Source organism: Lissotriton vulgaris, chromosome 5, assembly GCF_964263255.1.
Source record: "Lissotriton vulgaris chromosome 5, aLisVul1.2, whole genome shotgun sequence".
In the NCBI taxonomy this organism is placed as follows: domain Eukaryota; kingdom Metazoa; phylum Chordata; class Amphibia; order Caudata; family Salamandridae; genus Lissotriton; species Lissotriton vulgaris.
Window position 1 is genome coordinate 1,796,650,612 of NC_141693.1, and position 23,758 is coordinate 1,796,674,369.

The following is a 23,758-nucleotide window of genomic DNA, read 5'->3' on the forward strand; positions in this document are numbered from 1 at the left end:
CGCCCTCGCCGAAACATCAAGCATCCGAAGAGCCAGAATAGGGGGAAGGGCCTTCTCCTACATCGTGGCCAAGGCCTGGAACAAGCTCCTGATTGACATCAAACGCACCCCCGCCCTGAGCACCTTCAGGAAGGCACTCAAGACCTGGCTGTTCTACTGATTGGAAACGTTTGCCCTCCCCTCAGAGCCTTTAGGTCCTCACGGGTGAGTAGTGCGCCTAAAATTCCACTGATTGAAGGCTGCAACCTCTTCCTTGCTGGCAGATGACATTCTGCTTACAGAATCCACCAATTTTGGTTTTGCCTTTAAGCTAGTGGAGGAAACAAAAGTATTACATTTTGGTCTCACAAAATGTGCATTTATTGCCTCTGTGTCACCCACTGAATGCAGCTCTTTCAACAGAGACCTCTCTCTGGTCATGCTCAGGGTGCTGCCATAAATTAGCACATTGACCTGATCATGCCTAAGCCCTGGAATGCCTCCCAACATCTTGTTTGTGATCCGTTGGAAAACCGGGGAGGCTGACGGTAGTCGAAAAGCATTCTGGATAAGATCAGCCATCACACAATTGTTTAAGGCTCTTAGATCTGCACAAACGCAGGTGCCTTGAGGCCGTGTCTGCCCACCCCTATTCGTGCCATCCAGTTGGAGCTCTCAACTTATTTTGGCTCCTGCCCCATAGGGCTTCTCCAATTAATTATTCACACCACCTCCACGCTACTTGGCATGCTTGTAACTTCACTCACAACCCGAACATATTTTTCAGTTGAAGACCTATTTTGTGCATGTAATCTCGTAAGTAACCTACATGACCACTCAACACTTCTTGGAATTCAATTTTAAATATACTACCTTCTCTAATCTGATCCACCTCCTCTACAACACCATTGTTCACTCTGAGCAGGCTTTATTGTATTGTTCAAGGAAGGGTCCAAGATAATGCACCTCGTGATTGCTGTGGCTATCTTAAAACACTTTCCTCTTCGTTTGTTGCATACATGTTTCACTTGGGTGCCCTTCACTTATACACTGTTAGCTTGGAAACAAATCAACATAGTTTCTTTCATATATTGATATCTGGATCCTGTAGAAGAACAGAACCCTGAAATTTAGTTTTACAATCGTGTTGAATCAAAGATAACCAGGCAATAGATTAAAAAAGAACGTCAACCGCAAATTTGGTTTTGATAATTACATTCTTTGGTTGGTTTGGACTTGAGTGTCCAACAATTTGCAATACTTCAACAATTCAGACAATTCAACGATCTTACTCTTGTTCACTGTGGATTTGCAACATTTTGAATAGTACCCTTCTTTTTACACAGTTGACAAAAAGCCCTCCTAGTAAGACAATCTTTGGACTTGGCGTAGTGACCAATTGCAGTACAGTTGAAACATGCTCCTTTCAGTTTTGCTGAAATTTGGGTTAACTTTTCTTCGTGTCCCCCAACTGATGAAGGTTCAATAATGTGTGGGATTTCTCTTTAAGTTGCTCAAATGAGAGAAAACGAATATTGAACTGCAATTTCACCAAATGTATTGATTTACATACAATTTTGTCACACATGATGAGGACATACATTTGTGTGCATGTTCCCGCACATTTTCAACATGATGGTATTAATGCAATTTATAAATTCTCTTGATTTGTCGAATTGGTCTTTCAGAAGATCTTCTTCCCAGTACCCAGAACATTAAAGCTGATCTTTTGAGTAAACCGATGTCATGAGTCAGAGGTTCATGCATTTGTTTTACAGATTTCTCTGTGGTGATTGCCTCAGATGAATTTGTTTATGATTCAGAAAAAGAGCAAGTGTCAGATTCTTTGTTGGACAGAGTTCTCATAGGGCATGAATTCTTAGGAGGACACCTTGGGATTTGATTATGGTTATACATTTCTGCCAATTATTTTGTTGGGGAAGATCTGTCATCACAAGGTTCATGTGATATTGATAGCTCTAGCTAGGTGTCTGTGATATCGGAAGCTCAGTTGCTCATATTTACAGCCTTTTCCAGTTCAAGAAGATTTTTTTTGTCACACCCGAGATGAAATCCTTAATCCAAACATTCAGTAACCGTCTTTGTGTGGAATTTGAGAGTTTAGCGTTCTAGATTTTCTCTGTCTGAGGAGGACCAGATATTAACTGCTCAAAGGCCTTCAATCAGGGCTGCATATTTTAATCATCAGTGTCTCCTTTCAAAATGGTTTGTTGAGAAAGTGCTAGATCCATTGACCTGTAAATTGGTTAATATGTCGATAGGCTTATAACGGCAGTTTACTTACCTCACAATATATCCCAGACATCAGACTGGATGCGCAAAATCTTTAGCAGTACCTCTGCTTATTGGGGGGAGGGCGGTGCGACAGCTCCCTATTAACATCTTCGCCGGATGTGATGTGTGCGGTACCTATATAAGTTCATATAGGGGTACATCAACTTTTGCAGTTCCGGAGAGCTACCTCCATCTCGTTTTGATCATCTTTTTCTTGACTTTTGTTGAGACATTTTTTCTAAAATTATTTCCGGTGTGCTAGTGACATGTTCCCTCAAACTTGCGAGTTTTACCATGCAGTGAATGTCATAGGCAGATCGTTTGCTTTTGGTTCTTTGGGTTGGGCCCAACTCAAAGTCCTTTCTCGATGTTTTTCAGTGTGCACAAGTGATTTGGGAGTGGTCGCTGAAGCTTTTCACGGTGCAGCAACGCAAGACCCCGCATTGTTCCCTCTCAAGGGTGGTGTAGGTCCCACAGACTGTCTTGTGCTAACTCCCAGATCTGTTCCTGCGACAGTTTGTTCTCCAAGTGAAAGTAGTCTGAAGTCCAAAAAGGAAAATATTTTTTGAAGCGTGCTCAACTAACTGTGCACTTTCAACTCCCTGGAAGGAGCGCAGGGATGCCCCCATGCATCTAGATGCTGTTGTTGCACACCTCCCTTTGAGCTGGCCCAACTCCTTTGCTTCTCCCAGAGTTTCCCAGAGACTGAGCAATTCCTGCCTAACTTCAGGAGTACTCGAAGGCCATGAGCTGTATCTTTGGGAAACCACCTCTTTCTGGAGCATCTTTGAGCCCCAGGGAGCTAGGAGGTGTCACTTCAGGGTTACTGTCAGCAGGTCCTACCCTGGCGCTGGTTCTATCGTCTTGCCAAACTCCGGTCCATAGTCCCATTTCAGCCCTTCACCGTCAAAGGGTCTTGGCCCCTCAGCGCTGTTGCTGTCATCCACAAAGAGTGTGAACCTATTGTCTTTTCTGACTCCGAGACCGTACTGTGCTGACCTCATTTGAAGTTGAAGCCGGCACAGTTCGGGACAAGACTGACTTTGGGCTCAGATATACTGCCTCTCTTTTTGGAGAGTTTGAGGAGGGCACCACTGGCAACATCACCCAATCCTTCCCAGAGGAGAACTGGTACACGAAGCTGGGTAGCGCCAGCCGGCTAGATTCCTCACCAGTCTTTGGTTTAGTCTCCCCACCTGGCGCAGCTACTGAAGAGAGTGCGACATTCGCAATGGTCATGAGAGAGGGCAGCTGAGGTTCTTTATCTCAAGGTCCCATTAGTGGAGGATAAGACTAAAGTCATAATCAAAGTGCTCAGTCCGGACACTCCAGTAAAAGCTTCCTTATAACAAAGCCTTCACCAACGTCTTCCTGGGAACTTGGTCCAAGTCAATCTACTGGGTTCCGGTCAACTGTCAGGTTGCATGCAGTCACTGCCCTGCACCAGGGGTCCCATATTCCTCTCGCAACACCCCAGCCCCTAGAGTTTGGTGGTAGAAGCTTTGATGGCCAGAGTCAACCCAAACGCCTTCCTGGCTACAACTTCCAATAGGGAATTCAAACGGTTGGAGAACTTTGGGAAAAACTTCTCTACCACAAGCCAGGCTTTGTGATTGGTCAATACCGCTTGACTTTTGGGATAATCTTACCATGCCCTGTGTGACTTGGTGGCACAGGTGCTTCTCATGGTCCCGTAGGGGGCTTGGGGCAACTCTTATACAAGCTATGCTTGACAGCTGATATGCTGCAAAATTGACCACCTGGTGTAGCTTTGACACCATGGTGTCCTTGTAAGTGATGAGTTCCACAGTGGCCTTTAGGCACCAAGCTTGTTTGCTCTCCACTGGCTTTTTGGGGGGGGAAGTCCAAACAAGCCTCATGGACATCCCTTTCAAGGGCTCTCGCCTGTTTATCAATAAGGCGGATGCAGCACTGGAGCGCTTTAAGGATAGCAGGGTCACAGCTCGCTTCCATTGTTACGGTCCAGTACTTCAGATCCACCAACATTAGCCATACCTACAAAGGCCAGCAAGATTCCCATCTCTTTTCTGGCTGTGGCAGAGGTTCCCACAGACCTCATGGTATGCAAGGACACGGAGTGTCATAGTTGTACATTCATCCCCTCACCCCCTTTCCGGTCGCCACAACCAACCCTCTTAAGTGTGCCATCTTCGATACACCAACATCCGATAAGAGGCCAGACCTGGCACTTCTTAACAGAGTGGCAAAATGTCACCTCAGACAAGTGGGTCTTGCCGCCTTCTATTTATCACAACCCCACCTTAGACCTTGAGACTGTTTAGTAGCATTGGACCAGCAAGACGCTTACTTTCACATCCACATCCTTCGAGCCCATAAATGGTACATGCAGTTCACAGATGGCTTAGAGCATTTCTAGTTTCCCAAATGCTCCCTTTCATTGGAGCCATCCTGAACATGGTGAAGTTTCACGCCTGCCCTCCTTGTAGGGAGTCCAGGACATTCAGGCTGTGATCCTGATTTTTAAAAATCTTTTGTCCGGTTTCTCAGTAATACTGACTCTGAGACTGCTGAGTCTGATGGCCTTTTGCATACTGTTGCTGAAGCACGCCAGGTGGCTCAGGCGGCCTCTGCAATGGGATCTGAAGTCCCAGTGGCACAGCCCTAGGAGAATCTCTCCAGTTGTGTCCAGATGTGTCCAGATTTCAGAGGAGAATGCGTAAGATCTGCAGTGGTGATTACTGAACCACAGTGATCAGTGGCAGACCCCTCGTTCTTGCCCTGCCTGAGCTGACCATGGTAACTGATTCCTCACTTGTGGAATGGGGTGCCCACCTGGGAGAGGTGGAGAACAGAGGACTCCAGCAGAGGCCTGGATCAACTTGTTGGACTTGTAGGCCACCCACTTGCCACTGAAAGTCTTCCTGCCATCCTTCAAAGGAAGATTGGTTCAAGTGTTCACAGACCAAACCACCTCCATGTGGTACTGCAGCAAGCAGGGTATGGTGCGGTTGTGGACTCTGTGACAGATGGCCCTGCACCTCTGGAAGTGGGTGGCATGTCAGGACATCTTCCTGGTCGTACAACACCTGGTGGGATCTCTGAAGGCTAGGGCAGACGAACCCAGCTGTCGATGCCTTGTGTATCACAAATGGCATCTGCACCCATAGGTGGTGCAAGGTATTTTCCATGAGTGGGGGAGAATCTTGGCTTGATCTATTTGCAACCACTGAAAACGCACATTGTGTGCACTTCTAGGGGTTGGAGTTTCCACAGCAGCTCTTGTTTGGAGATGTGTTCTACTTGGAGTGTAATTCGGGACGCCTGTATACCTTTTCCTCAATACCACTCCCAGTAGAGTCCTCTAAAAGATAAGGACCGACCGGGTCCAAGTCTTCCTGGCCGTTCAAGATTGTGCATGGAGCATATGGTATGTGAAACTCCTCGACATGAGCATCTGTACTCTGCTCAGGGAGCAGGTCCGGGGGTCTTGCATCCCAACCTGTGCATGCTCCATCTTCATGTGTGTAGACTGAGCGGCGGCAGCAGCTACGTATTTTTATCTTCCTCCTGGGGTAATGGGTGTTATTCTTGCAGCCAGGCATCCCTCAACAAAATCTGTATACTCATGTTGTTGGAACAAGTTTGTGGCTTGGTGTTCAGAGAAGCACATTGACCCACTTTATGCTGGGGTGTTGCTGTTTATTTGTCATTGCCCCGGCATGGCCTAGCACTGGGCTCTGTTGAGAGAGATTTGTCAGCTGTCTAGCTTTTCTGCGTTTGCCGGATCAGCCTTCTCTATTTAAGTCCTCCATTCTGACTTTCTTAAAAGGTTTGCAGCAGATGTTTTCGCTTTCCCCTTTCTTTATGCCCCAGTGAAACTTAGTTGGTTTTGACCTATCTGATGATTGGCCTCTGTCGTTTGACCCTTAAGATGGTCTTGGTGGCCATTGCATTAGCCCAGAGAGTGAGCGTTCTTTATGCCCCATCATATACTACCTTCTACCTACCAGGACAGACTCGTTCTCAGAACACATGCCTTCTGTCAAACCTCGAGTAGTGGAACCCCCCCCCCCCCCCCCCCCCCTTCATGTCTGTCACATGATCACCCTTCCAATGTACTAAGAAACACAACTGGATGATCAGCTTTTCATTGGATTTACTGGAGCAAAGAAAGTGAAGGCTGTGCAAAAGAGGACCATCTCTTGATGGATTGTACTCTGCATTCAAACCTGCTACGCAGTGGAAAAAAAACTGCCTCCAGAAGGCTTGTGGGTTCACTCCACCCTGAGCCAAGGCTGCAACTAATGAGTTAGCATGCAGGGTGCATGGTCTGTCATGCAGCTACATGGGTTCAGCTGAATGCGTTCACGAAGCACTACTCTGGACAATCCGGTCCGTTGAGATAGTCATTTTGCCCAATGTTCTGCATTACTTTCTGGTTTGTCTGTTCATTCCAATGACACCGCTGTGGAGCCATTGGTGCTACCTACTGGTGTGCAGCGGTACTGCTCAAGATTTTCCAGATCCAGGCTGATGCCTGGTGAATATTCCAAGGTAAGGAATCTGTGGTTAGAGTTTCTCTTGAAATGTGATCCAAATTTAGTTATTACTTTTCTAATGAATCGACCTTTTGAGCCTTTTCATCCTTGTAAAGTTTTTCTTCAGTACTGTATTCCTGATTGCAATAACCTCGGCCAGAAGGGGTATGTTAGTTATAGGCTTTATCTGGTTCTCCCCCTGTAACTCATAGATGTTAAACCAGTACCGCTTATCCTCCACTGTAAAACTATACAAAGTTTGCCTGACCAACTTGAGCTTCTTTTCTGGCACTGCAGTGTTTTATGAAAATGTGGACTTGTGCACATTTTGCTGTACAAATGTTAATGATCTTTTTACCCAAACCACTGTGCATGCTCCATTTTAGTAAGTGGGGTAAATGTGTGGTGTTTGCCCTTGTGTATGAAGCCTAAATACATCTAACCCCCCTCTATCACTACCTGCCTTGAAATATGGTTTGTCCTCTTGTGGGTATGCAAACTAGACCAAAAGCAGATTTGCATCTCTTTGTAATTTTGCAGCTTGGAAAACCACATGAAGCAATTGAAGACTGCACTAATGCCATCAAATTGGACGATACTTACCTGAAACCATACTTAAGGAGGGCACAAAGGTACGTGGCTTAATTTTTGTTGTCTATGGAAAAGCTGTTAATCAGTTCAAACTTTATTCGCTTTATTGCTAAAATAAAACATAAAAGCATTATATCACGTTCATAAAGTGTAATTAGATTATAATCATTAAAAAAGACATTGCATCACAAATCAATATTATTAACGTAGAAGTATAATGACTATATCAGAATATCTGCATCTAAATATGGCTAAACCAAGGTACAAAAATACACATGTTCTTAATGAAGAAGTTATCCACAGTATTACAACATCAGTGCTATGTGCAATAACGGGGTATACGTTTATTAATGCAAAAGGATTTTGAAATGTTTATATAACCCCTACATATATAACCCCTACTGTCTCTTAGCGGTATCAGTCTTTATATAAAAATGCCATGTGCAATAACTAGGAATAACTCTTGTTCTATAGGAATAACATTATAACAGCTAGGAACATTATATTTCTAGATAAGACAAAGGTCTTCTTTTAGGTAGAACATTGATTAAAAGAACTTTGCTACATTAAGACATACAGTGACATCTTTTAAGTAAAACAGATATTGAAATGTCTCCTGATAGCCGTACCCATTTTCTCTTTAAAATAATGGTTTTAAATTCTGTTTTCTATATACAAGATAAAATCTACAGAAAAGAAACTGCTAATCATTTGGACTATATCTGTCGAATAACATCACTTGTAAATTTCACTCCGATTTCCACGCCTCCTCAGTCTTCTTTTTCGCCTCTACACTTTAAACTCCTGTTGTTTTGTGGGGTTTTTATTTTTTTGTGCAGCAAGCGTACAACAAAATTATGATTTTTAATGCTATTTATGGGTTTTTTTGGGTTGACAATGCAGTCTTTCTGGTGATTTGGCAGAGTGTTATTGCAGGATTTGTTTGGAACAATTTTGCACAGAAACCTACAACCTGACCTTTAATAATTGCGTATGCATGAACATTCTTTGTGAAGCTGCAATAGTAGCTAAATTGATTAAAACAATGTAATTATATTTATAATTAAATTTAAAAAATCTATTGCACCTGTTTGTTAATCACAGGAGTTGGCACAGGTTTGCCTTCAAGTTTTTTGTACATTTCCTTAAATGACATACCGACCTTTTTATCTGGCTAGTATTCCTGTTCATGACAATGTACGGTCCAGGAACTATCATGTGACCTAGAGGGGTGCAACAAATGTGTCCTTGTAGTGGACCAGAGTGTAGTACATACATTTGTGGTGGCAACATACCGTGTTTTTGGAATCCTTAGTGTGACCAAATCTTTTTTCTCTGTGTCAGTAAGAGTGTTCAGCTCTAATCAGTGTTCTCACAAATATTCATGCTCTACTCTGCACAGTCAAAATGGGTTATATATTTATAACCTGTTTCTTTTGAAAAACACCCATTCACCCTGGGGTGATTTCCTGGCACCATTTGTGTATATTTGTTATCCAACTAATTGGTACTTCATTTAATGAACTCCATCAGGAAGAAAGGCTTAGTTGACCCAGTGGAATGCAAACCTCTGAGGATGGGATTGTACTGGTCCACTGAGCCATTGGTACACTGATTCTTTTAAGACCATTTATAATGTAAAATTTGGGTTGAGAGGGCTACTTAAAAGCTGTCTTCAGTTGCGGCAGTACTGTGAAAATGATGAATACCCTTTGTATCACTGTGTTGCAGTCATCAAAAAAATTGGCTCCTTGCCAACCATTTTGGCTAGAAATCAAATCTGTGAAACTTTCCAACGGTGGGTGTGTAGGTTGTATAACTTATTTCAGTCTTTCTTCGTGCAGTTTGAAAGTGGTTAGACTTTAAAATCCTTTGCCTGTGAAGAAGCTTGTAGATGGTGACAATGATCGAGAAGGCTAATGAAATACATAGGTGCGTTTTAAAGTGCTTTATGACCATGACTTTTTTTAAGGATAGTTTAGTTTATTTGTGTTAAGCTGTAAAGTGGCTTTTCTTTTTATACAGATTCTTTAAAGAACCAAACCATACAAAATGCAACATAGCTAATCACAAGGGGTCCTTCAGTAAAATAACTTCATGCTTGTCTGCACATGGGATAAATGGGTGCAGTAGGCAAATGAGAAGAAATTGGGAGTAGTGTAAAGTAACAGATGCCCCAGGCATGTCAAAGTAGTAACAGATTATGGCCTACATATCAGGACAGTGTCCATGACCAGCCAGTTGACCTCAAAGCTTGATGTGTGTGATAAAAAAAGAAATCTTAAGAAGCATGATCGGGCTGCATGTATTGGAGGTAAAAAATATAATTAAGTGACTTTTCTTTAGTCTGTAGTATCTGGGAATGTGGTGAGTCTGTTCCTGCTGTAGAAAAACACAGACCAACTCATTAAGCAGAATTGAATAGTGAACTAGTGACCTAACTGAATCAGAACAAAATTATCTTGAGCAGGCAGATATTTCAGGTGTGTTACTCTTACAACGCATCTTTTACGTCTCATTCCGTTACAACGCAGATTTTACAACGCGGGATCCATTACATCGGATGTCATTACAATGCATGGCATTACATCGCAGATGCTATTACAACGCATACTATTACATCGTAAGTATTGGTAAGTATTTACATTTTTTTTATTCTATTTAATATTATTTAATTCATTTAATTATTATTAATTATTAAAAAAAATATTTATTTTTGTTTTTAATTATTATAAATTAAATATATTAATTTAAGTGATTTTTTAAATAAGTGTGAGTATAGGAGTATATGTTTTGGGGTACAGGGGTGTTTTTAGGTTTTAGGGCAGGGTTTGGGTTTTGGGGTACAGGGGTGTTTTTAGGTTTTAGGGCAGGGTTTGGGTTTTGGGGTACAGGGGTGTTTTTAGGTTTTAGGGCAGGGTTTGGGTTTTGGGGTACAGGGGTGTTTTTAGGTTTTAGGGCAGGGTTTGGGTTTTGGGGTACAGGGGTGTTTTTAGGTTTTAGGGCAGGGTTTGGGTTTTGGGGTACAGGGGTGTTTTTAGGTTTTAGGACAGGGTTTGGGTTTTGGGGTACAGGGGTGTTTTTAGGTTTTAGGGTAGGGTTTGGGTTTTGGGGTACAGGGGTGTTTTTGGGTTTTAGGGCAGGGTTTGGGTTTTGGGGTACAGGGGTGTTTTTAGGTTTTAGGGTAGGGTTTGGGTTTTGGGGTACAGGGGTGGTTTTAGGGCAGGGTTTGGGTTTTGGGGTACAGGGGTGTTTTTAGGTTTTAGGGCAGGGTTTGGGTTTTGGGGTACAGGGGTGTTTTTAGGTTTTAGGGTAGGGTTTGGGTTTTGGGGTACAGGGGTGTTTTTAGGTTTTAGGGCAGGGTTTGGGTTTTGGGGTACAGGGGTGCTTTTAGGTTTTAGGGCAGGGTTTGGGTTTTGGGGTACAGGGGTGTTTTTAGGTTTTAGGGTAGGGTTTGGGTTTTGGGGTACAGGGGTGTTTTTAGGTTTTAGGGCAGGGTTTGGGTTTTGGGGTACAGGGGTGTTTTTAGGTTTTAGGGCAGGGTTTGGGTTTTGGGGTACAGGGGTGTTTTTAGGTTTTAGGGCAGGGTTTGGGGTTTGGGTTTTGGGGTACAGGGGTGTTTTTAGGTTTTAGGGCAGGGTTTGGGTTTAGGGATAATTAAATTATATTTACCATTTTAAAATTAATTAAAATATATTTAATAAATTAATTATTTTACATTAATTACATTTTTTAATTAAATTAATTAAATTAAATAAATTATTATTATTAATTTAATTTCATTTTAAAAAATATGTACATTAAACTAATTACTTTTTTATTAAATTAATTAAAAATTTTAATAAAATTACATTGATTAAATTGATATTATTTTATTTATTTAAATTAATGACAATTTTTAAATGTCTTTTAATTAAATTATTTAAAAAAAATTAATTACAATAAACTAAATAACATTTTTAAAAAAAGGTATACTTACCTATACTTACGATGTAATGCCATGCGTTGTAATAGCATCTGCGATGTAATGCCATGCATTGTAATGACATCCGTTGTAATGGATCCCGCGTTGTAAAATCTGCGTTGTAACGGAATGCGTTGTAATACAACGCGTTGTACTGACACCAATCCGATATTTCAGGATGATTAAACCGAATCAGAACAAAATTATCTTGAGCAGGCAGAGGTTTCAGGATGATTAAACCGGCACACAGCGGAATAGAATTTTGAAAGTTACTCCAGCTGACTGCGACTTGGACTACAAGTAGTCATTTACCTTTGCCAAGCCTAAATTTTGGGGTTCATTTGGAATCCCAAGTGAAGTTGTGAAGGGGCTGACAAGGGGGATGCTTAAGTTGTTCTCAGCTGTTAAATATTATGGTGAGGTGCTAGACAATAAAATCACCCAAATTAGAGACTGGTAGTCCTAAGTGACACAAGCTTTCATGGAGAGCCAGTGCAGAGCCCTAGCAGTAGGCAAATAAATATATTCATAGCCACACATGCTTTACATATTCCTACCATCTAACGTAGTTTAGCTTCAAATACATTTCAAGTCGCAAAGCCTGTTGTCGCCTCCCTTAGTCCACAATGCATGGGGACAATGACTCCACCCCCGATTGTTTTTTTCTGCCATCTGGTTTGGACATTCAAGAGCCAGCTCTGGGACTGATGCATTCTTTGCCAGATTCTTTGGGACCAGTGTTCGATTCTTCAAACTCAGCGACTTTGAAAACTGTGATTGTCTAGCCTACGCTTGGTCGGATGACTATTTATTGGTGCCCAAGCATCTTAAGATGTACTGTGCCCAATGATTTCTCAACTCGTTGTGACCGGATACCCTCTCCAATTAACCACCATTGACTTTGGAGGGTTTTCGCAGAAGGGACACTTTTTCATTTCTGCCCTAGGCACAACACCAAATACCACTGGTCGCACCACACGGCATGTGTAGCCTAGACCTTTCCTGAAATGCAGCAGGAATTCCTGCAATGCCTACTGGCCTTTCTAGTTTAAGAATATCCATTGGCACACAAAGAGAGAGGCATTGGTTGCATATAATGCAACGCCAAGCCTTTTCCCTCTCTCCTAAGACCTGTGACAACTTTAAACCAGTAGATATATTCAGTGTCAGGGAGGAACAAGCAGACCCCTCTAGTGGTCTTGCTACCCAGGGGAATGAGAGTTTAAAGGTGATGTGCTCTTAAGCCACTAATATTGAGCAGGCTAGTCCAAAAGCACTCAAGACGGAAGACCAGATCTCAAGCCTCCAGTCATGCTGCAGATGCATCAAGGTCAGCCTCTTGACATTCATTTATCCCCAGACAGAACCAGGTCACAGCTCCTGGGGAATTTGGCATAGAGCCCATAGCCTATCCTGAAAAAAGCATCTAACTTTGAGTCCTACTCTGTCCTCAGGCATCACTCAATCCAAGAGCCACCTTTAATGGTGGAACCTAACTTCACCTACTGGTGCCAAAGCACACCGCCTGTCAGTGCCCCCTTAACATCTGTAAAATATTTTATTAGTTCGGAATCTGTGATTCGAAATAGTGTTACCGAATGCAAATAACTTTTTTATTTGATGTAGACTTCTAGCCGCAGTTTCCTAACCTTAGAATATTCTCCACACATCAGACTGGATCTGAAAAATATTGAGCAGTACCTCTGTGCGCCGGTGGGTGGTACCGATTGGGTCCGCTTTTTAGGTGCCATCTGCACTCGTTATTGCATGCATTTTGCCTATATAGGCACCACCCTAGTGCTGACATGAGTCCTTTTCGTTCTGCACCATCAGTGTGGATCCAGAAGAGCTACCGGAGTAACTTTTTGGCTGTTTAAAATAAAAAAACAAACTTTTTCAAGCTTTTTTAAGCAATTGTGCTTCCAGTGTGCCTTAGGGATGCCCCCTTATGAACCTGTATCATCTTTTTGCGGCTGCTGGATCGGTCTGTTCAAGTCACCTGTTGTGACATGTTTCTGAAAGGTCTTTAACATACATTCCCACCCCCTCCAAACCTTTTGTTATGCCCCAGTGGGGCCATAATCACATCAGACAGGAGAATTTGTGAGCTGCAGGCCCTTTCTGTCCTCCGTCCATACACCAGCTTCTTACCAGACAAACTGGTTCTCCACACCTATGCCTCCTTTCTGCCGATGGAATTGACACCTTTCCATGTCGGGCAAATCATCATGCTGTCTACTTTCTTTGCTCTACCTCACCCCACCAAGGAGGAGGAGAAAATCCACTGCCTGGCCACAGAAAGAGCATTGATCTACATTATTCACACCAAAGAACACAGAGTGGACTACCAGCTGTTTGTGTTCAATGGAGTGTGTAGGAGAGTAGGGTCTGCAATCCTATGATCACCCAGATTTTTTGCTTTTGTTTCACTGGTTTACGACTTTCTCGGGCTGTGGGCCTGCCAATCAGACCCACAGCCTAGCTGTTCTCTCGCTAAATTGATGTGTGTACCTTAGGTGCATTACCCAATTGGAACTGGGCCACCTTGTCAGACCCTGTAACTCAGGGCATCGGTGTACCCAGGGCCTACCAGGGGCTGAAGCATGTATTATGCCACCCCTGGATGGCCATCTAAATCGGACACAACTAGCTGCGCGACAGCTGGGGCAACGTGGCGTACTCGCCCGTTGCTTTAGGTATAGTATGTCCCTAACTCGGGTGTCCCTAAAATGGACACCCGAGTTCCTATCAGTCACTCCTATGGCAGGCCTTGACAATCCTGAAGGCAGAGTGCGTGGAATCGTGTGAATTGGGCTCTGGCACGAGCCGAGCCCGGTTGCAGCTTGCGGAACCAAGACCCAATGGCTGTTCCATGATAACGCGTACCATATTGGTAACTTCGGTATCGCGTTATCAAGACATGTCGATTAAGGTGTCATACGAATCGGGATACTGACCCCTCACCAATGCTGGCGACGGGGTTAGCATTCCGCCCTTCTAGAGGGACACGACATGTACGTAACTGTGAACCCCGGTTAAAGTTAACTAAAGCCTCAGCTCCACAAAATGGATGCTGCCACCACAGACACGAGTCTGACCTCCTGCTGCTGGGAGTCCTTCCAGCAAGGAGAGCTTGGACAAAGGGTTTCCTGTCCGGGGCGGTGTTCGCACCATCCCAGACAGGGTTTTGTGTATCCTGGGTAGGCAGGGCTTTACAAGAAGGTGACTGCGGAGTGGCACCCCGGTGCTCACTACGCATCTGCCGGCTAGAACCAGTTCCAGGGGCGCTCCAGCCCCTGACCTGGGGAAAGTCCGGCATGGGAGAGGGGTGTAACCACCCCCCTTCCCGGTCCCACCCCTAGGGCTGGACTAGTCACTTACCCACCCCTTTCTTTAGGATAAAGGCAGGAGCGGGGACCCTTCCAATTAGATCATCTTTGAATCAAGAATACTTTCTACGAAAGGAACTCTCGTCTCTTCTCAAGATTTCTCCCTTGTGGCTACGGAGTAGTCACCCTGCATCCGCAGGCACCATCTAAGAACTTTGCGGTTTGCTGCAAGTCCTTCCTCAGGAATCCGACTGCCCAGCTCGACGAGAACCGGCTTCCCTGGCATCTCTGACTTCTACCCACGTCGTCAGCTCAGCTGAGATCTGTGGGTGCGACGAGACCTCGAGGGACCGGCCATCATCAAGACCTGCACGATTTCTTAACCGGCACGACCACCGAGGGATCCTCTGGCGAGTGCTCTGGGGTCCGAGAAGCCCCGAACCTGAGCAGCTCCAGCATCGAAGCGCAGCCTCCCAGCATCTCCACGATCTGCGTGGGGCCCTTCTGCTCTCTGCTGTTCAACACGTTGTCTGATCACTAACCGCTGGCTTGTGACCTTCTTGACGACAACCAACGCTGCTGGTCTGGTTGCTCCAGACTGGCCTTTGCTCCCTTCTGAGAGAGGAGCACCCCGGACCCTCCTGGTCCACTCAAGACGCCATTTTAGGCCCACCACGTGGCCCTGAAATTTGCCAAGGCTTGTTGCCCCAATCCTGGGCCCAGTGACGCCGACGGCATCAACCTTCGTGGGACAGCTCGCACCTCCATCCTGGTCGCCGACAAAGCCTCCTGGTCCGAGAGACTGCAGAGCCTAGCGTCGCCCACTCACCTAGTCGAGGTGACGATCATCCGGTACCCTCTGACTACTGGCTAGTAGTACGAACTTGGTCCCCTCTGCTTTCAGGAGTCATCCATCTCTGATCCAGGCTTGGATCTCTACGAACTATCTACACTGGTCGCCGGCCAGCAACTCCTTCCTTCCGGCTCCTGGCTCGTCAGCGAAGACTCCCGACGTCTGTAAAGACTTGTGCAGCCGCAGCCCTTGGGGCTAGGTAACTTCGGCATTTCGGTGCCTGCATAGCCTCCTTATTTAAGGGTCCCGAGTCCCTATCGCTTCCGACTTGCCTTATCGGGTCCGCCCGAGACCACTAAACTTTCCGTGCCCTCGGGCACCTGTATTGATTGTGCACTTGAAGTATTTTCCTAAGAGTTTCGTTGTGTGCTTAGTACCCTGTCCTCATAAAGAGTACAGGGCTGTTGTGATTCTAATAAATACACTGTTTATTTTCATAACACTTGTGTGGTGTCCTTTCACTTGGTGTTCAAGGGGTATGTGATGGTATAACAGCTGGCTTAACACGCCCTCTAGAGTTTAGCCCGAAGATTGCTCGTATCCACGCTACTAGGATAGCTGGTCTAAGGTTGACTTACAACCAATCACCATAAGGGTCGTTTGGACTGATGCATAGTGATCACTAGAATAGTGAGCACTGCATATCAGGCCAACTTCTCACATTGGTGAGCAGCGGTTGGGATTTGAGCTTGCTGTTGTTTTACCACGCGTATCCTAAGAATATCTTGTGAAAGATCGCATAAGTACTCCAGGTACATATAACTTAGCTTAGAATACTCTGAGTTCTACTGAACCAGCTGTTGTAGCTCCTCAAGGCTTAGCACACCTTGGCTACAACTCTTAGCAAGGGATCAGTAGGTAAACATATAGTGTAGGTAGGTGCATCACTTACACCACACTAGAAGCAGCATGTCAGACAAAGGAGGAAACTCTGAGTCTCCCTTTGTGTCAGTCGACCTTCCACAGGTCACTTCCAGATATGCTGCACTTAGCTTCCAAGAGATGCGACAAATCTGTACATCTCGGAAGCTAAAACAGGGTGCAAACCCTACCATTCCGTTTCTGATTGGTCTCTTGGAGACTTATGATGCTAGGAGGGCGGGTAACACCGACCCTTCTCATCCAGAAGGGAATATGCCCCCCCTCGAGGGAACCGCAGGTGACCCTGACCTTATCCATCTCTCCGCAGAAGGTGAAGAGGAGGATGAGGATCTAGAGACATCTGGGGACGAGGCAGACAAAGGTCCAGTAGTGGTTAGCCAGCTAACTAGGGACAACTTAAGCCGGCACGAGAATGGTAACAGGAGACCCCTGGGGCCCCTCTCAGGCCAGCTTAACATTGGGAATGGACGAGTTAGGTCTCTGTCGAGAGGCTCTAACAGATCCGTTCGAACCAATGGCTCTCGAGGCTCTTCCCGAAGAGGGATGACATCCCCTCAGAGGAGAGTGTACGAAGCTAAAGAGCGGGAAGTCAATCTGCGGATCGAAAGGGAAGAACTTGCCCTGGCCAAAGAAAGACTCGCCTTTCTAGAGAGCAAGAATTGAGTGGGACAAATCCCACTGGTGGCAGCATTCCCCCAAGGGAAAACAGGAGTTTAGACACTAGACACCTGAGTAAGATAGTGCCCCCCTTTAAGCAAGGGGACGACATCCACAAATGGATTACTGCTTTGGAGCGGGCCTGCACTGTACAGTGCGTCCCCCAGAGTCAGTGGGCGGCTATCTTGTGGCTCTCCTTTGAAGGTAAAGGTAGAGATAAGCTCCTCACTACTAGAGTTGAGGATGCTAACAATTACCAGGTCCTGAAGAACACAATGATTGATGGGTTCGGCCTAACCACTGAGCAGTACAGGTTGCTGTTCAGGGATACCCAGAAAACTCAGTCTCAGGACTGGTCTGATTTCGTCGATTGTGCCACTAAGGCTTTGGAGGGCTGGTTGCTGGGCAGTAAGGTTACTGATTACACAGGATTGTATAATTTGATCATGCGAGAACAGATTTTAAACAATTGTCAGAACCAGTTGTTGCATCAGCACCTTGTTGACTCGGATCTGACCTCTCCCCAAGAATTGGGAAAGAAGGCAGACAGATGGGTCAGAACAAGGGTTAAGCAAAACCAGTGCCAGAACCAGGGTGGTCAGAAGAAAGCAGACCAGAAGGGTAAAGATTCGAAAGGGGAACAAAATGACCAGAAGTCTTCGACAGGTCCCCAACAACCCAAAGAGGGGGGGGGGGTCAGGCTTCCCAGAAAAAGAAGAATCAAGAAGGCCAATCGAAAAGGTGGTGCCAATACTGTAAAAGTAAAACTCACTGGTTTAGTGAGTGCACCAAGAAAGGAGGGCAGACTCCTGCTACTGCAGCCCCTAAGGCACCTGTGCCCCCTAGTACAGCCAGCAGTAGTAGTGCGCCTCCCAAGGGACTAGTTGGGTTAACCTTGGGTTCTGAGGGGTGTGACAACCTAGTTGGCACACTCACTCAGGCTGTCCTTGTCTGTACGGGGGATGTGGACACATCCCCTGATGTCAGTCCCAATACTTAGGGCAAATACCGACAGACTCCTTTGATCAATGGAAGAATGGCTCAGGCCTATAGGGACACTTGTGCCAGTGTCACCATGGTGACATTTAACTTTGTGGACCCTGGACAGATCATGCCAGGTACAGATTTCCTGGTGACCAATGCCAGCAACGTCACTACCAGTCATAGTATGGCGATTGTTGCTTTCTCCTGGGGAGGGGAAAATGGCCAGAAAAAGGTTGTTGTTAGTTCAGACCTCCCAGTGGATTGTTTGTTGGGCAATGATTTGGAGTCATCACAATGGTCAGAAGTGGAGCTCCGGACTCACATGGAGATGTTAGGCTTGCCAGCACATGTGCTTGCTGTGACTAGGTCACAGGTCAGACGATGCCCCACTGAACAGGTGCTGGATCCTGAAACAACAGACCAGACACCTCCCAAGAAGAAGAGCAGTCGGGTTAAGGCAGCGCCTTCCCCCTTGCCCCAGGTCGAGGATCAAGTCTCAGAGGAGGCTGACCTCCAGGAATTGCGGGAAACTGAACCTAAAGAACTCGAACTTGATCAAGTTGAGTTTCTGGGCTCAGGGGGACCCTCACGAGAAGACCTGGGGGAGGACCAGTTAGACTGCCCTTCCCTTGAACCCCTCAGACAGCAGGCTGCTGCTGAGGCTGCTGGGAACGCCACAGGTACCCACAAGGTATACTGGGAGGATGGACTCCTGTACACTGAGGCAAGAGACCCCAAGCCTGGCATGACCAGGAGGCTGGTTATCCCCTTGTCTCATCGTGGTTTCCTTCTTACCTTGGCCCACGAGATTCCCTTAGCAGGACACTTAGACCAGACGAAGACGTGGGACAGGCTTGTCTCGCACTTTCACTGGCCTCACATGAACGAAGATACCAAGGAGTTTTGTCGCTCCTGTGTCACTTGCCAAGCCAGTGGTAAGTCAGGTGGCACGACAAAGGCCCACCTTATACCAATGCCTGTGGTGGGGGTGCCCTTTGAACGAGTGGGGATTGACATTGTCGGTCCAATGGAACCCCCAACCGCATCAGGGCACAAGTTTATACTGGTGGTAGTGGATCATGCCACCAGGTATCCTGAAGCTATTCCCCTTAGGACCACTACAGCACCCTTTGTGGCAAGAGCCCTAGTTGGAGTGTTCTCCAGAGTGGGCTTCCCTAAGGAGGTTGTCTCTGACAGAGGTGCAAACTTCATGTCGAGCTACTTGACTGCTATGTGGAAGGAATGTGGTGTCAACTACAAGTTCACTACACCCTATCATCCACAATGCAATGGGCTTGTTGAAAGGTTCAACAGGACCCTAAAAGGGATGATTCATAGACTACCTGAAAAGCTTCGGCGTAGATGGGACGCCCTGATTCCCTGCCTTTTATTCGCTTATAGAGAAGTCCCACAGAAGGGGGTTGGCTACAGCCCTTTTGAACTTTTGTACGGACATCCTGTAAGAGGACCCCTGTGTTTGGTGAAGGAAGGATGGGAGAGACCTCTCAAAAAGCCTGCAACCAGCATAGTGGACTATGTGCTTGGCCTCCGCTCCCGGATGGCTGAGTACATGGAGAAGGCATCCGAAAACCTTAAGGCCAGCCAAGAACTCCAAAAAGCTTGGCATGACCAAAAGGCTGTCCTGACTGTTTATCAGCCTGGACAGAAGGTGTGGGTGCTGGAGCCAGTGGCCCCAGCCGCACTCAAAGACAAATGGTCTGGGCCCTACACCATCCTGGAGAAAAAGGGAGAGGTCACCTACCTGGTGGACCTTGGAACTCCCCGGAGCCCCCACAGGGTGCTCCATGTCAACAGGCTCAAAAAAAAAAATCTGGGTGATCATAGGATTGCAGACCCCACTCTCCTACATGACCCCCCCCCCCCAAACGTTGGGACAATAAACTAACCTTGACCAGGTGAGTCTTCTTGTTCTAAGTGGAAATACCTGGAGAGCCCATCTGCATTGGCATGATCAGTGCCAGGTCTATGCTCCACTGTGAAGTCCATCCCCTGTAGGGAAATGGACCACCTAAGCAGTTTGGGGTTTTCACCCTTCATCTGATTTAGCCATAAGAGGGGCTTATGGTCGGTCTGAATCTTGAAATGAGTGCCAAACAAGTATGGCCTCAGTTTCTTCAGGGCCCAAACCACAGCAAAGGCCTCCCTCTCAATAGCTGACCAATTTTTCTCTCTGGGGGTCAGCCGTCTGCTTATAAAAGCAATAGACTGGTCATTACCATCAAAATTCAGTTGAGATAGAACAGCTCCCACACCCAACTCAGAAGCATCTGTTTGGACAATGAATGGTTTGGAGTAGTCTGGACTCTTGAGGATAGGTGCCGTGCACATGGCCTGTTTTAGGTCATCGAATGCTTTTTGACAGCTCGCTGTCCACTGAACCTTTTTTATCATTTTCTTACTAGTCAGTTCATTAAGCGGAGTCACAATCGATCCGTAATTTCTGACAAACTTTCGGTAGTAACCAGTCAGGCCCAAGAAAGCTCGAACCTGAGTCTGGGTGGTTGGAGGAGCCCAGTCCCTGATTGACTGTATTTTGCTCTCCAGTGGTTGAACTTGGCCTCCACCGACAAGGTGGCCCAAGTATACAACCTGTGTCTGCCCTATCTGGCACTTGGTAGCCTTGATAGTGAGACCTGATGCTTGCAGAGCCTCTAACACTTTCCGCAGGTGGACCAGGTGATCCTCCCAGGTGGAGCTAAAGACAGCAATATCGTCAAGATACGCCGCACATAAGTCATCCAGCCCAGTGAGAACGTGATTCACCAACCGTTGGAAGGTGGCAGGTGCATTTTTCAAACCAAAGGGCATCACCACAAACTGATAATGCCCACCAGGGGTAGACAATGTGGTCTTGGGCTTGGCGTCCTCAGCTAACCTGATTTGCCAACTACTTAAGTACATTTGACCTGACAGCTGGGTATTGGCAAATCATAGCGTGCTCGTATCCACGCTACTAGGAAAGCTGGTCTAAGGTTGACTTACAACCAATCACCATAAGGGTCGTTTGAACTGATGCATAGTGATCACTAGAATAGTGAGCACTGCATATCAGGCCAACTTCCCACAGAGTGAAATAAGAGAAAGCAGTGCAGAAGGATTGTAATCTGCATTAAGATGTGCAGTGCATTGGATAATATATACAGCATCCTGAAGGCCTGCGAGCTCATTCCACCCGAGACAAAGCTGCGACTATAGCGTTGGCTCACAGAGTCCCAGTCATGGACATCTGTCGGGCTGCACTGTGGGCATCCTTGCACAAGTTAACCAATCACTGCTGACTTGACAGTCGGGTCATTCATGATGGGCACTTTGCCCGTTTGGACCTCCAGGATTTTTTGGTCTGAACTAGTTTGCACACCCACCTTTGTTGAGTTATTGCATTGGTATCTGTTCTGTGAGGTGAAGAACTTGCAGCTATCAGATGAACAAGTTACTTACCTTTGGTAATACCTTATCTCTCTATCTGAAAGAGACACGTTAGTGATAGATTCCTTACCTTAGAATATCCCCAGGCGTCAGACTGGATCCGGAAAGTTTTGCGTAGCAGTACCCTTGCGCGTCGGTAGGCGTCGTCTGCGGCTCCGCGTCCGTCGTCGGCGTCGTGGGCGCCGTGATGACGTCGTCTGAGTACTTAGACGCCGCCTCCGCGTGCTGACGTCAGTTCTTCTTTTTTCCACGCCAGCCAGCGCAGATCTGGAAAGAGTAGTTCCCTAGTCACTTTTTGACTAAACTTTTGGTGATCTTTTGATCCAATTCGAAGTCTGTACGACTCCGGTGCCTTTAGGGATGCCCGAATTCAAGCATTGCGACGAGTGCGACCGTACCATGTCGGTCACGGATCCCCACCACCTGTGCCTGATGTGTTTGGGCGTCGACCATGACGACGAGGCCTGCTCCGACTGTCTGGCCCTTTTGAGGAAGGCCAGGCGGGAGCGGTCCCGCAGGCGACTCGAAATCCGACAGTCGGCCCAGCGCCGTGTGAGGTCCCGGTCCCACGGGAGGTCGAGGGACAGGTCGCGGGGACGGAGCAGTCACAGCTCCGGGAGGCGGCGCCACTCCTCCGGGTCCAAGTCGTCAGGTAAGAAGCATAAGAAGTCGAAGAGACATCATCGCTCTTCTGACTCCCCCCCCGACGCTAGCACGATGCGGCCGGGGGTTCGGGTGACACCACCCACGCGGCTCCTCAGGAGTCGCGGGCGCCGCGTTCGGCCCCATACCCCCCGGTCTGAACGCGACGCCGGAGGAGATCGAGCGTTTCCTCAGGGCCATGAGGTCCCTTTCTCCTCCGACTGGTTCCGCGGCGCCTTCGGGCCCAGCCAACCCGTCTGGGGGCCCTAGTGGGTCGGGGGCTTTGACCCCGACGCCGTCGGGTGCTTCGGGCCCGGCGCCGCAAGGCCCCACGATCCCGACACCGCCGGTGCCCTCGGGCCCGGCGCCGCAGGGTACAGCGACCCCGGCGGCGTCGGCGCCTTCCTCGGGCGATGGACCTTCCTCGGGCGATGGATCGTCACCGGTGGACCTTACGACGCCCCCGGCGTTGGTCCGTGTGGTGTCGCCTCCGGCGTCGTCCTCGGGCGGCGCCGTCCCCGATGCCTCCTTTCAATCGGTTCCGACGTCGGGACGACGCCTATCGGCGCCGATCTCGACGCCGTTTGGAGATTTTAGTTTCTATGAACCGACCTCATTCAATTACGACCCTGAATCTCAGGAGATGAGGAGGATTGGGAGGGGTCTGAGGACCCTCTGGCCAGAGTGTGCCAGTCTAACATGGACTGGACAGGAGACCTTGGGGAGGCCAGTGGCATGGACACCTCTCCAGACACTGGATTTGTCTCTCCTCCTACCGTGACTTCGGAGGAGGGAGCTACCTATGGTGTGGTGTTAATGAGGGCTGCCAAGGCCTTGGGCCTTGAGCTCCCTGTCGCGGCCGTGAGGACTAACCTCCTCACTGAGGTCCTTAAGCCGCAATCATGCTCCATGGAGCCTCTGCTGCTGATTAATGAGGCCTTGATGGACGTTCTTTTGGGCACTTGGTTCAGGCCCGCTACAGGTTCGCCTGTAGATAGGAATGTGGCCAGACGCCACCGCCCGGCCCCGGGCGACCCATGTTTCCTGTCCTCCCACCCCACCCCCGAGAGTCTGGTCATCCAGGCCTCTAACTCCCAGACCGCCTTCCCGACAGCCCCGCCGGACAGGTAGACCAAGAGGTACGAGAACTAATGTAAGAAGATCAGGTGTGGACTGGATACTACTGACTCGCTGGGCAGAGCGATGGCTACGACAGTGGCGGTGCGACGCCACGCCTGGCTGAGATCCGCCAATTTTTCGGCAGACGTCCAAAACACCCTCATGGACATGCTGTTTGATGGCCGTCGCCTCTTTGGCGACAAGGCAGACCACGCGCTTGAGCGCTTTAAGGACTCCAGGGCTATGGCCAAGTCCTTGGGCCTCTCGGCACCGCGCCAGAAAATGGGTGCCTTTCGCTCCTTTCGTGGCCAAGGAAGGGTCCCCACACGTGCCGCCAGCCACTCTCCGCAAACTGTCGTCCAACGCGGTGGCGGCAGTGGAAACCGCCGTGGAGGCGGTCGGGGGAACAAGCGGAATCAGTCCACACCTGCCCCGCGTCATCCACCTCTAAACCCTCCTAGGCTTTTCGGCCCATGTGACGCCAGTGGGAGGCAGG

The 23,758-nt window shown here is 47.4% G+C and overlaps 1 protein-coding gene across 1 annotated transcript in view; it reads left to right on the forward strand.

The window, feature by feature from the left end:
- DNAJC7 (DnaJ heat shock protein family (Hsp40) member C7) overlaps window positions 1-23,758 on the forward strand; it is a 649,293-nt gene that overhangs the window by 383,297 nt on the left and 242,238 nt on the right. The window contains exon 9 of the mRNA XM_086924152.1: window positions 7,335-7,426. Coding sequence (XP_086780278.1) covers window positions 7,335-7,426 — 92 coding nt within the window. The remainder of the gene's footprint in view (window positions 1-7,334; window positions 7,427-23,758) is intronic.